Source organism: Bos mutus, chromosome 10, assembly GCF_027580195.1.
Source record: "Bos mutus isolate GX-2022 chromosome 10, NWIPB_WYAK_1.1, whole genome shotgun sequence".
NCBI classification, from domain to species: domain Eukaryota; kingdom Metazoa; phylum Chordata; class Mammalia; order Artiodactyla; family Bovidae; genus Bos; species Bos mutus.
The window spans coordinates 81611579-81626520 of record NC_091626.1 but is presented as its reverse complement, the minus strand read 5'-3'; the positions used below and the strand labels follow the sequence as shown (position 1 = coordinate 81626520).

Genomic DNA, 14942 nt, shown 5'->3' with positions numbered 1-14942 from the left:
GAGAATAAAATGGCAACCTACTCCAGTGTTCTTGCCTGGAGAATCCCAGGGATGGGGGAGCCTGGTGGGCTGCCGTCTATGGGGTCACAGAGAGTTGGACACGACCGAAGCGACTTAACAACAGCAGCAGCACGGTGGAGTGAGCAGACATGGAGACACACACAGAGGAAAGGAAGGTCGTGACTGCAATCTCAGATGATGAGATTTATATCTTCAGAAGGGCACACAGGATGGGAAGAATTTAGGAGTAGAAAACCTGAGAAGAAACCATGAAGTCTAACTTAAAAAAAAGAAAGATGGGAAAAACACTCACAAGGTCAGTAATGCACCTTAGTGGAAGAGCTCTTCTGAGCGAGAAGAGGAGGCAGAGGAGACTACAACATGGACCAACAATTCCAGGCAATGAGGTGATGGCAACAGTATTTACACCAATTCACACAGCATTTGGTGCTCATGCGACATGATGGACCCTGTTTGATCCCTTGTGAAGGGCATTGATGGTCAGAAATGAGCAAGAGGAAGAAGTCATAAGATCAAGAATGGTCCTCAGAAGAGCAGGATGTTGGTGAGGGGAAGTAGGGATCAAGTACAGCTCTTTTCAGCACAAGTTCTTAACTCCAGGAAGAGAACAGACGCATTTACTTTGGAAGGAGGGAGCACATGAGCCTCCTCTCTGCCTCTCACCCCACTGCCCTCTCTGCCACTTGTCCTTCTTTACCTTTCCCTCCTGGCCTTCATCTCTCTCTTGCTCTCTTCCTCAGTTCTTCCTTGTTACCTTCTCTCTCTCTCCTCACCTTTTCCCCTCTCTCTCCCTTTCTCCTTTACTCTCCTTCTTCCTTCACCTTTCCTTCTCTTACCTACAGTCTTCTAGACTGATGTCCTCTAAGGTCACTTTTATTTTACAGGTATTAAAATAGATTGTGAGTTGTCGATTTTAAAATAGTCTAAAGTCTTGGAGCTCAGAATGGCAAGAGGTAGTAAAAATGGGTCCTGCACAGAAACAGAAGGTACAGCCTCACAGTGGACATAACTCCTTCTCTCTTGTATTCCCTTCAGGGAAATATGGGGACTCTGATCAACATGAAGCCCCTATTTCTGCTCTTCCTGCTGCTGAAGCCACTGCAGTTCATGAGGATATATGATGAATCTTTATCAGACGAACAACGAGAAAGATTAGAAAACTAGATGACTTATATGGTACAGGGCTTATGAGACCACTTGCCTAAGAAACATTCAAATCCCATGTCATTATTGATTCTGAAAGACCATAGTGATCCAGACCACTATAATGATGAAATGAGATGAAATGTGTTCACAATAGACTTTATTGTGTTAAAGAGCATTTCTTCCTCCAAGCATCATATGAGGACATTCAACAGATCTGTGACAACACATTGGTGCAATGTAGCAGTGGGATTAGGAAATGTCACAGGAGCTGGAATGTAATAGCCAGAGTGCATTGCATTTTAACAAGTGGGATCATGATGTCATTTTGTGAATACACTTCATCTTACAAGGAGTGATGGGTCTTTATCACTTGTCAATGGAGAAATGATGTTGGAGAAATTATTCCTGATTCTGTAATTGATATTATTAAATTGTAAAGTGTCATCCACCAAGATAGTATCCTCTCCCTACAGTTCTAGAAGTATATTCTCTAAGATGTTAAAGCAAGAAGATAGAACACTATCCTTACTGATAGGATAAGTCAAACTTGAGAATGGAAATTTTGATCCCATTCACTTTCATCATTCACTGCCTGTCTTTTTTCTCCTTAGACCAGGCAAAGTGGGCTGGGTTAAAAGATGGTGCTCTGAGATGTGGTTTCAAACAGGTCACAGAGTTTAGCACATTTTGAATGTGATTTGAGGATGAATGCCTGCAGGGGAAGGATAAACAGCACCAAGAGGAATTGGAAATGATTTCTGAGGTGTGCTCCAAAGTTGTATTCATGCGAATTGTGGTTCAATAGAAATAATGCAGTGCATTGACATAGTGAGGTGTCTTTGGTATGCTTATGTGGGGTTTCTAGGTTTGGACAGATCCTTCTCTGTGACACAATTTGAAACAAGAAGAATTGGGAAATGCCTGAGAAATTGTGAAATTCTTCCTCCTAGTGCTATATTTGTAGAATTTCCACTTGTTCTCTTCTTTCTATACAACACAATACTCATGGGAACAAGATAGTATAGATTCTAACAGGAGCCATGTCAACATAAATACCTAAATATTCAGAATAGCAAACTCCCCAAAGTATTCTTATTGTCCAGTGCTACTTTCATTGATTCCCACATTTTTGTTTTAGCTTAGACATCGCTGTTTACACAACTACACACAATTCCTCACTTTCTGGCAAAGTCACATTTATTCACTATTTCTTATCAGTTTCCTGTCACTGTGGCTTCATCTGAGAATATTTCACTTCCAAAAGAGGCTGGAGATCCAGTGTGAGAAAAGAAATCAATCTGTCCTGTTTCAGTAATAACTTCTTTCTCTTTGAAAAACTATTATCTTTTTATCATTATTCTCTATAACTTCCTGAAAATGGGATAAGACATAGTGAGGAGAGATGGAGTGCCTGTCTCTCTTGCATGTTTCATTACAATCCAGTCTGCATGTGTCTTCCATTCCCTATCTCTATCTTCAGACTCAGAGCTAATGTCCTCATTTATCAGTAAAGACCAACAGCCTAGGGCCCAAGGCTACCAGACCCCATTCAGTGACTAAGTAAAGGACACCAGAAAATCAAGCCTCTTGATACAAATTTTCATATGGAAACTCAAGACTTTTGATTGTAATGTCTAGTGAATGAGGACCCCACCACCCTTTTGAGAATCACCATGACATCCTCTAAAAGTCAACCTTCTATACATCAGCTGAAGAAGTTCTCCACGTAGTCTAGCTTAGGTATGTGCTGTGGACCATCTCATCTAGGCCATATTCACCTCAAAATCTTGAGGTTCTGCCACATACAACATTCTCCAACATACAAGAAATATATTTTTGAGAATATGGTGTAGTAACTAGTTATAGTAGTAACTAGGCAAGTAATTATCAAAATATATCTCTTTTTCTCAAGATGAAAGATCAGATCCTTACACATTCTATAATTAGAGCCATGGAAGTAGAACAATGATTATTTACACAGATTGTTCCTTTTATCTATTATAACAGACTGTTCTTATTGCATAAGAAACCAGATCTTGGCCCTGACCTACTAGATTTTCTAAGATAGGTAAAAACAGTAATTTACAGCTTTATGCATATTAAGATTGCAATAGATTATTGTCCTCTGCCCATTAGCAGTCTCTCCTTAATAAAACCACACTAATAAAGTGAACATTATCCTTTCCTTAATTCCCATGACAATTTATTTTTTAGGTTAAGAGCCCCTTGAGATAATGCACATTAATTTTACTTAACTGTGGTAAAGTTATTCCTGCTTTTGTGCTTGTTTATGTCCCTTGGCATAATGGCTTCAGGTTTCATCCTCACTGTAGCATAGGTAAGCATTTCCTTCCTTTTGAAGGCTGAATCATAAAACTAAGATCATGGCATCTGGTCCCATCACTTAATGGCAAATAGATGGGGAAACAGTGGAAACGGTGGCTGATTTTGTTTTTCTGGGTTCCAAAATCACTGCAGATGGTGACTGCAGCCATGAAATTAAAAGACACTTACTCCTTGGAAGGAAGGTTATGACCAACCTAGACAGCATATTATAAAGCAGAGACATTACTTTGTTGTCAGGAAGCATTTAACAGGAGGCTTCCTGTGTGCTGTTTTGAATCTGTCATGAATCCTCTGTCCCTTATTAATTCCTGAATATTCAGGAATTAAGAGGAGTTGGCAAACCACTCCTGGGGCTTAGGAATGCATGCATTTCCTTCTTTAGTTTTTCCATACAGTGATAAGTAACTATTTACGACCCTCTTCCTTTTTATGAACCATATGGTAAAAGTGATCATTTACAATTTTCTCTCTTTGATATGGATTGCCTTATGATAATTTGTAAGTCTGGACTTTTGATTTTTATCTCTGCTGAAAATAGCTACCTTGTAAGACAGTATATATACCCACACTGTGTTGAATAAAACACCTTTGCTCCATCAGAGCTTGGGTCCCCGCGTCTTTCTTTCTATTTTTCTCTCTCTCTCTCAGGCTAATTCTTTGGAGCACAGAAGCCCACTGAGCTCACTTTCTTGCCTGGGCTTCTAAGACCCTCTTGAGAAGGCACACTGTGCCTTCACCCCCGAGAGGGCGTCTGGTGCCTCTGTGTAGCAGTGCAAGCCCTGTGTCAAAGGGCTTTATTGGTTTTCTATGTAAACCAAGGAATATCAGCCTTTTCTCTCTCTTTTACTTTCTTATTGTTGACTCAACCACCAGCTTCTGGTCCATTAAAGGACCTCAACACTTTGTCAACAAAGGTCCGTCTAATCAAGGCTATGGTTTTTCCAGTAGTCATGTATGGATTTGAGAGTTGGACTATAAAGAAAACTGAGCACCAAAGAATTGATGCTTTTGAACTGTGGTGTTGGAGAAGACTCTTGAGAGACCCTTGGACTGCAAGGAGATCCAACCAGTCCATCCTAAAGGAGATCAGTCCTGGGTGTTCATTGGAAGGACTGAAGCTGAAACTCCAATACTTTGGCCACGTGATGCGAAGAGCGGACTCATTTGAGAAGACCCTGATGCTTGGAAAGATTGAGGGCAGGAGGAGAAGGGGATGATAGAGGATGAAATGGTTGGATGGCATCACCAACTCAATGGACATGGGTTTGGGTGAACTCCGGGAGTTGGTGATAGACAGGGAGGCTGGCGTGCTGCGGTTCATGGGGTCACAAAGAGTTGGACACAACTGAGCGACTGAACTGAACTGAACTGAATATTTGATTAAATGTATATGTCACATGTTGTTTACTCATCCTTCCACTGATGAACACGTCAATTATTTGTTTATTGTGAATAGTGCTGCTTTGAACATGCATGTACAAATATCTGTTCATGGTCTTGCTTTCAATTCTTCTGGGTATATACCAAGAAGTGAAATTTTAAATTAAATTTTTTTCAATTTAGAACCACTAACAGAACCACTGACTGTAACTGCCCACCCTGGCCCAGCATCATAGTAACCACTGCAGGAGTTATCTTAAACTAGAGGGTCTAGTAAGGAATGCGAAACCAACAAGCTACCATCAACCAGAAGAATTCAGGAAAAATCAAAAGGAGAGAAGAGATTCCTGTCCATAAGGCCCAGCAACCTCCCAGAATCCTTCTTGCTGGACTCCATCTTGACTGACACATGTTCCACCAGGAAGGATCCAAAGGTAAACCCAATTACCATAAAGCCCAACACTGTAATCCCATGGCAGAACATTTCTCCTGGGTTTCCTTACCCTACTACTCTCCATCCAGGCCCCTATTCCCAATAAAGTCTCTTGCTTTGACAGCACATGTGTCTCCTTGGACAATTCATTTCTACTTTGTCTCTGTCCATTCAGTGCATCTCTGTAAGCTCAGATACTCAGGTCATTACAGTGACCCTAAGGGGAAGACATGATTTGAGCTGAGCAACAACTGTGTTTCAGTGGAGCCATTGACCCTCTGGGACTTCCAAGTGGCACTGATGGTAAAGAATCCACCTGCCAATTTAGGAGACCTAAGAGACACAGGTTCAATCCCTGGGTTGGCATAATGCCCTGGAGTAAGAAATGGCAACCAATTTCGGTATTTGTGCCTGGAAAATTCCACAGATAGAGGAGCCTGGCAGGCTACAGTCCATGCAGCTGCAAAGAGTCGGACATGACTGAGCACACACACACACACACACACACACACACACGCATTGACCCTCTAATGACCCGTAAGGATCACATTGTTCTCCAGGTTTTCTCATTTTGACCCCATTCTTAGCTTGGTTATGGGTATGAAGGCCTGAAACATAAATATTGCTTCCATATGTTTGTAAAAGCATAAATTTAAATATGCCTAAGGTGAGATTTTTTCCCCCCTGAATTTAATGGAGAGATACTTTGGGATTTACTCACAAAGGTAAGTCTAATTCTAAAGACTGAGTGTTTAGAGTCTCTCTTTGTGCAACCATTCAAGCTAAGGAACTGACATTTCCTGATGCTGGTAAAGGGTAGGAGTTCACGGATATGAAAATGTGGTGTTCTGAGACATTGGCACTTAATATTGGATAACATGCCCAAATCAGCTCTTAAAGACACATTTCTTCAAAGACACTTCCTCAGATTTATTTATTTTAACTTTGAGAAACTGACAACTTTCAAGATCACAATAAGAAATAAACTGCTCAGAAACAGCAGTTGAATAAGGTTATGTTTGGGGCTCCCCTTCCCTCACTATGTAACCTTTATTTCAAATATTATTTAGGACCATGTTGTACATATCTTCTGTGTTTTGATTTTCCCCCGCCTTTTCAAATGGACATTTGCTACTTTTGTATTTGGTGTCCGTTCCTTTGTTTGTATTACAAGGGAGCAGCCTTTTGTCAGCAATTGCAGTTCTGCTGGTGTTTTACCTGTGTGGTTTTGCCTTCTCTTCTCAGAAAAAAGCATGAACTTCAGGTGGACCAAAAAGGGGAACTTACATTCCTGGATTTATTCACGTGACAAAGAAGCCCAATCAGAAAGGTTATTTTCTATGTTGGATGAATGTGAGAGAGGATGGCACATCTTTCAGTGACCCTACATAGTGTTATAAAGGTGGTAATGATTTACCCTGCTATTCTGTGGAGAGGCCCTGCCTGCACACGAACTTAGCATAGAAAGCAGAGTGGAGTGAGAGAGAAAACAAGAGTCTAGTGAAGGACTGGATTTCTTCATCCTGCTGTGTGTCCTGGGCGTCTGTCTCTGTGAGTCGGTACAGGTCCTCTTGGGTTTAAGTTAATTTTTTGCGCTCCTGCCCCTGGTCTGGCTAAAACCAGACATTCCCCTTGCTGTAATATTATGAATATTCTGCATCTGTAAAATTTCATTGATTAATATATTTGTATAGTCTGGAAAATAATCCATTCTAAGAATCTATAATTCAATGAATATAGAACACTGATCATCTCAAATATTAGCTCTTACAGTTACAATTGTAGTGGTGTTTTTGTTGTGTCCATGAATACATCCATGGCAACTTAAATTTCCCTTAAATTCTTGGACATTTATGTTTTCGAAGTTGAAATTTTTGTTCCTATGCAGTAAAACTTGCTGTCCATATTGCTATCTAACATATGGTACATAGAATTCAAGCTGTTGAAATTGGGGGAAAAGTATCAGATTAAAAAAAAATTTATTACACTTGCCAAAGTTTTCACTGTAACCAGAAATATAGGATTGTTCCCCTTGTCACACTCTCAGCAGCAATGAATTTGGAAACTGTAATAATTATTACCAGTTTGAAAGATACAAATTTCACTTTTATTCTGTGGTTGGGACTATAAAATTATTATATGATTATTGTCCATTGATGCTTCATATTAAGCTGTATTTACAAATCCTGCTTTTCTTCTTTAAAGAGATTTACACTGAAAACACTTAATGACCCCTCAGAGATATATATTCATGTACCTAAGGAGCCTTTGACTAGTCTCAGTTATTTTAAACTGTAAATAGAGAGTTCTGACCTGGGAGTCAGGACCCACACTTTAGGAGAAAATGCTCTAGACAGACAGCCCCTCTCAGGCCCCTCCCAGCCTATAATCTAAGCTGCTTTAACACTCCCAAACAAGTTTAAAAGTAAAGAGGAAAGCCTTGTGAATTTGTTTAAAGCATAAATTTCTGGGTCCATTCATAGACACAATAAAACGCTTTTTCACTCTCCTCATTCAACCTCATCAAAGAAACTCTTTAGTTTCCCTACGCTTTCTGCCATTAGAGTGGTATCATCTGCATATCTGAGATTGTTGATATTTCTCCCTGCAATCTTGATTCCAGCTTGGGTTTCTCTAGCTCATCATTTCACATTATGTACTCTGCATAGAAGTTAAATAAACAGGGTGATAATATACACCCTGGAGATACTCCTTTCCCAATTTTGAACCAGTCCATTCATTGTTCTATGTCTGTTTCTAACTGTTGCTTCTGACCTGCATACAGGTTTCTCAGGAGGCAGGTAAGGTAGTCTTGTATTCCCATCTCTTTAAGAATTTTCCACAGTTTGTTGTGATTTCACAGTCAAAGGCCTGAGCGTAGTCAAAGAAGCAAAAGCAGATGTTTTTCTGGAATTCCCTTGCTTTCTCTATGATCCAATGAATGTTGGCAATTTGATCTCTGGTTCCTTTGCATCTTCTAAACTCAGCTTGTGCGTATGATAAATTCTCGGTTCATGAACTCTGAAGCCTAGCTTGAAGGATTTTGAGCATTACCTTGCTAGCATGAGAAATGAGCACAATTTGAACAGTTTTCAATGTTAAAACTGAAAATTTTTAAATTTAAAAATTAAATTTACTATTTAAAAATAAAAAAAAAAGCTAGTTTGAACATTGTTTGACATTTACCTTCATTTGTTTGGAATGAAAACTAATCTTTTCCAGTCCTGTGAATCATTCAGAAAAAGAATTATCATACACATAAGTGAAAGTGTTAGTTGCTCAGTCTTGTCTGACTCTTTGTGACCCCATGGACTGTAGACTGCCAGGCTGTGTTTCCATGGAATTCTCCAGGCAAAGATTCTGAAGTGGGTAGCCATTCCCTTCTCCGGGGATTTTCCCTATCCAGGGATTGAATTGGGTCTCCTGTTTTGCAGGCAGATTCTTTACCATCTGAGCCACATGGGAAGCCCTGTTAAATACATAAACTAACTTTTTAAAATTAATTTATTTTTTAATTGAAAGATAATTGCTTTATAGAATCTTGTTGCTTTCTGCCAAATATCAACATGAATCAGCCATAGGTATACTTTTGTCCCCCTCCCTCTTGAACCTCACTCTCATCTCCCTCCCCATCCCACCTGTCTAGGTTGTTACAGAGCATAAGGTAAAATTTTAACTTAGAGATGAGTGAATGAACTTTATTCTCCAAAAAATCAGTACTGAAATTACATATAAACCGTGTGAAAAAAAAAAAATCACCACCTCTTATACTTCAGTATAAATTCCAGATGGATGAAAGGCTTAAACTTTCTGAAAATCCATAAAGACGTAAGATAGCATTTAAGTGAAAACACATATACTTGGGGGTGACTGAAGATTTTAAGAAGCCTGAAACCACAGCATGAATTCATAAACAAAGGATGAAGAGGTTAGAGGATATACAAAATGAAGGGCTGTCCTGGCCCTGGTGCTACAGGAGCCTCAACTCTGCTGCCCATGCTCACCGTGTCCTGCTCTTTCCAGCCCAAGATGGCACAGAGACCACAAATATTGATATCCATCTCCACCTTGGTCAGGGTCTCTGGGTTATTTTCAGTATTAGAAATAACTTGAATTGCCCCATTCGAAGACTTCTTTTCTACCAAGAACACAGTGGAGTAAACAAACAAAAAAACAGAAAACTGTTCTGCAGCAGCACAGCTAGGCTTTGAGGAAAATGGATCTGTTTTTTTTTTTTTTTTTTTATAGATCTCTAGGCAATGGCACCCCACTCCAGTACTCTTGCCTGGAAAATCCCATGGGTAGAGGAGCCTGGTAGGCTGCAGTCCATGGGGTCGCTAAGAGTCAGACACAACTGAGCGACTTCACTTTCACTTCTCACTTTCATGCATTGGAGAAGGAAATGGCAACCCACTCCAGTGTTCTTGCCTGGAAATCCTAGGGACGGGGGAGCCTGGTGGGCTGCCATCTATGGGGTCGCACAAAGTTGGACACGACTGAAACGACTTAGCAGCAGCAGCAGTGACTCAGAGACAAGTTTAGCACTGGCCACTTTGGTGGTCTGTGTGTTTCTGGTAGTCTCTTCTCCTAGAGTTACAAAGTCAACCTAGGGAAGGAGGTACATTCTAGCCTCAAGTGGGGAAGCGAGACTGAAGGAAGTCATACAATAGCACTGAGGAACAGAGATGTGAAAATCAGACTGACTTGTGAAAAAGGCTTGAACCAAGATTCTGCCAGACCTAAAGTAAAATTTGAAGCAATGTCCCTTCACAAAGAGATACTGTTTACTATCAAAACAAAAACAAAGCTATAAGAATACCTTTATCATAAGCTTGTTTGGATGATGATGTTTGTTTAGTGCTGAACTCAGGACTTGGCGTATACTTGCCTATGATCTTAGGCATTGTTATTTATGATTTTTATTTTTACTTTAAGGCAACCACAAGAATGTACTTAATTTAGCCATTCACCTTTGCTCTTCTCTTTTCCTGTTTCAAGCTCTGCCACTCTTACGGGAGGTCAGTATTCCCAGTATCAGGATATCTGCAGCCCCGTCCTTAACATATCCACTCTCTGAAGCTTTGACCATACAAAGAATAAATGAGGCAAAAGACCATGGGCAAAGATAGGCCAAGAAGACTGCTCTCTAGTGTACCTGAGGTACTTGCCTTCCCCTGGGAAGAAAGCCTCCTTGGAGAATTATTGCTCAATAGTCAGATCTGGACAGGGATTAAAAAGTGATCAATAGACCCAAGAATCCTCTATAAATGATACCACTTTCCACTCAATAGTAGACTGTGCCCTGATGTCTAGCACTTGGGCCTATTTTCTGGGCCACAGGTCACAACTGTGACCTGGACTGCAGTAAGCCAGGTCTCCCTGTCCCTTACCATCTCCTGGAGTTTGCCCAAGTTCATGTTCATTGTGTTGGTGATGCCATCCACCCATCTCATCCTCTGACACCCTCTTCTCCTGCTCTCACTCTTTTCTAGCATCAGGGACTTTTCCAATGAGTCATCTGTTCACGTCAGATGACCAAAATACTGGAGCTTCAGCTTCAGCATCAGTCCTTCCAGTGAATATTCAGGGTAGATCTCCCTTAAGATTGACTGCTTTGATCTCCTTGCTGTCCAAGGGACTTGCAGGAGTCTTTGCCAGCACCACAATTTGAAGGCATCAACTCTTTGGCATTTTGCCTTCTTTACAGTCCAACTCTCACAACCGTACATGACTACTGGAAAGACCATAGCCTTGACTATATGGACCTTTGTCAGCAGAGTAATGTCCCTGCTTTTGTCTCTAGGTTTGTCATCACTTTCCTGCCAAGAAGCAACTGTGTTCTGATTTCATGGCTGCAGTCACTGTCCGCAGTGATTTTGGAGTCCAAGAAGAGGAAATGTATCAGCTTCCACATTTCCCCTTCTATTTGGCATACAGTAATGGGGCCAGGTGCCATGATCTTAGTCTTTTGTTTTAATATTTAGTCTTAAGCTGGCGCTTTCACTCTCCTCCTTCACCCTCATCAAGAGGCTCTTTAGTTCCTCTTCACTTTCTGCCGTTAGAGTGGTATCATCTGCATATCTGAGATTGTTGATATTTCTCCCGCCTGTCTTGATTTCAGCTTGTAACTCATTCAACCCGGCATTTCTCATGATGCGCTCAGTGTATAGGTTAAACAAACGGAGTGACAGAAGACAGCCCTGTCTTACTCCTTTCTCGATCTTGAACCAATCAGTTGTGCCATACAAGGTTCTAACTGTTGCTTCTTGACCCCCATACAGGTTTCTCAGGAGACAGGTAAGATGGTTCCCTTAAGGAATGTTTTTCTTAAATTCCCTTAACATGATTAGCATGAAGCGTTATAAAGATGTGCCTCAGAAGTAGGTGCTATATTAAATATTTCCATTTCTTTTTAAGTAGGAGAATTCTTGAAAGAATATAAGGAACTACCCAGTTTCCCATATTTGTGTGGTAAAGACACTTGTTTATGTATATGACAGGTACTGGGGAAATATTAGTGCAGCCTCCAGTGGGGTGAATAGACATGGAGATGCACACATATGGAAGGAAAGTTGTGACTGTGAAGTCTGATGATGAGGGTACCATGATGGCAGATAGGCACACAGGATGGGAAGAATTTAGAGACAGGAAAACCTGAGAAGGAAACATGAAGTCTTCCTTAAAGAAAAGATTAAAAAAAGACTCACAAGGTCAGTAATGTACCTTAGTGAAAGAGTTCTTCTGAGTGGGGAGAGGTGGCCTAGGAGACTGTAATATGGACCCACAATTCCAGGCAATGAGGTGATGGTAATAGTATTTAGACCAATCCACACACATTTGGTGCTCATTTGACATGATGGATCTTGCTTGATCCCTTGTGCAAGGATACTGATGGTCAGAAATGAGCAAGAGGAGAAAGTCAGAAGATGAAGAATGAAGTGAAGTGAAATCACTCAGTAGTGTCTAACTCTTGTGACCCCATGGACTGTAGTCCATCAGGCTCCTCTGTCCATGGGATTCTCTAGGCAAGAATACTGGAGTGGGTTGCCATTTCCTTCTCCAGGGAATCTTCCCGATCCAGGAATCAAACCTGAGTATCCTGCATTGCAGGCAGATTCTTTACTGACTGAACTATGAGGGAAGCCCAAGATGAACAATGGTCCTCAGAAAAGCAAGATGTTGGTGAGGGGGAAAAGGGGATCATGTACAGCTCTTTAGAGCAAGTTCTTAACTCCAGGAAGAGAACAGATACATTTACTTCAGAAGGAGGGAGCGCATGAGCCTCTTCTCTGCCACCTGCCTCAGTGCCCTCTTGACCTCTTGTCCTCTTTCCTTTCCTTCCTTCATCTCTCTCTTGCTCTCTTCCTCAGTTCTTCCGTGTTTCCTTCTCTCTCTCTCTCTCTCTTCACTGTTGTCTCTCTCTGCCTTTCTCCTTTTCTCTCCATTTTCCTTCACCTTTCCCTCTCTTACCCTCAGTCTTCTAGATTGAGTATAGCTCTCCTAAGGTCACCTTGGAGTAAATATTTTACAGGTATTGAAATAGATCCTGAGTTGTCAATTTTTAAACGGTCCAAAGTCTTAGAGCTCAGAACAGCAAAAGGTGGTAGAAATGGGCCTGCATAGGAACAGAAGGCACAGCCTCACAGTAGACATAACTCCTTCTCTCTTATATTCCCTTCAGGGAAACATGGGGACTCTGATCAACGTGCAGCCCCTGTTTCTGCTCTTCTTGCTGCTGAAGCCACTGCAGTTTGTGAGGATAAATGATTCATATTTATCAGATGAACGACGAGAAGAATTAGAAGACTATATAGATGACTTACATGCTACAGGGCCTACCAAACCACCTACCAAGGAAGCATTCAAAACCCATGTTATTATTGATTCTGAAATGCCATTAACTGACGAAGATTACTGCAATCTAGAAATGAAGAGGAAACGTGTTCACAATAGGCTTTATTGTGCTAAAGAGCATTTCTTCCTCCAAGCGTCATATGAGGACATTGAAGAGATGTGTTATAACATATTTGTGAAATGTACAAATGGGATTAGGAAATGTCACAGGAGCCGGCAAATAATATCAGGAGTGCATTGTGTTTTAACAAGTGGGATCATGATGCCATTTTGTGAATACACGTCGTCTTTCAAGGAGGGATGGGTGTTTATCACTTGTCAATGGGAAGATGATATTGGAGAAATTATCCCTGTGTCTGTAATTGATATTTTGGCCATATGAAGAATCATCCACCAGGAAAATCTCTTTCCCTCCACCCCTCTAGAAGTACATTCTCTAAGATGTTAAAGCAAGAAGATAGAATCCTATCCTTACTGATCCTTACAAGTCAAACTTGAGAATGGAAAATTTGATCCCATTCACTTTCATCATTCACTGCCTGCCCTTTTTCTCCTAACACCAGGCAAAGGAAAGGTGGGCTGGATTAAGAGATAGTGCTCTGAGACATGGATTCAAACAGGTCACAGAGTTTAGCACACTTTGAATTTTTTATGTGGATGAATGCCTGCAGGGAAAGGATGACCAGCACCAAGAGGAATAGGAAATGTTTCCTGATAAATGAAAGTGAAAGCCCCTCAGTCGTGTCCAACTCTTCGTGACCCCATGGACTATACAGTCCGTGGAATTCTCCAGAATACTGGAGTGGGTAGCCTTTCCCTTCTCCAAGGGATCTTTCCAACCCAGGGATTGAACCCAGGTCTCTCACATTGCAGGCAGATTCTTTACCAGCTGAGCCACAACGGAAGCTCCAAAGTTGTATTCATGTGAATTTCTGGTTCAGTAGAAATAATAAAGTGCATTGATGTAGCTAGGGGTCTCTGGAATGCTTATGTGGGGTTTTTGGGTTTGACTGACCTTCCTCTGTGACACAACTTGAAACAAAAAGAATTGAAGGGACTTTCATGGTAGTCCAGTGGCTAAGATTCTAGGCTCCCAATACAGGGACCCTGGGTTCCAGTTCTGGTGTTGGAACTCGATCCCGCATGCCTAATCCAAGAGTTTACATGCCGCAAATGTAAACATGCTGCAAGCTCCATCTAAAAATTTGGATGCCACAAAGAAGATCAAGACCTCAAATGCTACAACAAAAACCTGGCACATTAAGTAAATAAATAATTTGTTCTAAAGAAGAGTTGGGAACCCCCTGTGACATTGTGAAATTCACATTCCTAGTTGGTATATTTGTAGAATTTTCACTTGTTCTCTTCTTTCCATGCAATACAATACTCATGGGGACAGGAAGATATAGATATAACAAGAACCATCTTAGCATAAATACCTAATATTCAGAATAGCAAGCTCCCCAAAGTAATTTTCAGCTGTCCAGTGCTGCTTTTGTGAATTCCCACATATTGGTTTCTTTTCTTTTCACTATTTATTAGATTATAGTTGATTTACTATATAAATGTTAGTTGCTTTCAGGTGTACAGAAAAGTAAATCTGTTATGCTTATACATAATATCCACTCCTTTTAAGATTCTTTTTGCATATAGGTCATTATAGAGTATTGAGTAGAGTTCCTTGTGTTACACAGTAGGTCCTTATTAGTTATCTACTTTTTATAGCAATGTGTATATGTCAATCCCAATCTTCTAATTTGTC

General features: G+C 40.7%; 1 protein-coding gene and 1 pseudogene across 1 annotated transcript; both read left to right on the top strand.

The window, feature by feature from the left end:
- Nucleotides 1-984: 984 nt before the first annotated feature.
- On the top strand, nucleotides 985-1604 carry LOC138989588 (inactive ribonuclease-like protein 9; annotated as a pseudogene).
- Nucleotides 1605-12935: 11331 nt separating this feature from the next.
- LOC102274310 (inactive ribonuclease-like protein 9) lies at nucleotides 12936-13562 on the top strand. The gene has a single exon (XM_005901897.3). The coding sequence runs from the start codon at nucleotides 12936-12938 to the stop codon at nucleotides 13560-13562; it is 627 nt and encodes a 208-aa protein (XP_005901959.2).
- Nucleotides 13563-14942: the final 1380 nt, after the last annotated feature.

What these genes read in the sequence shown, in the direction of transcription:
- LOC102274310 (XM_005901897.3), top strand. Translation starts at nt 12,936, where the DNA reads ATGGGCCTGCATAGGAACAGAAGGCACAGCCTCACAGTAGACATAACT.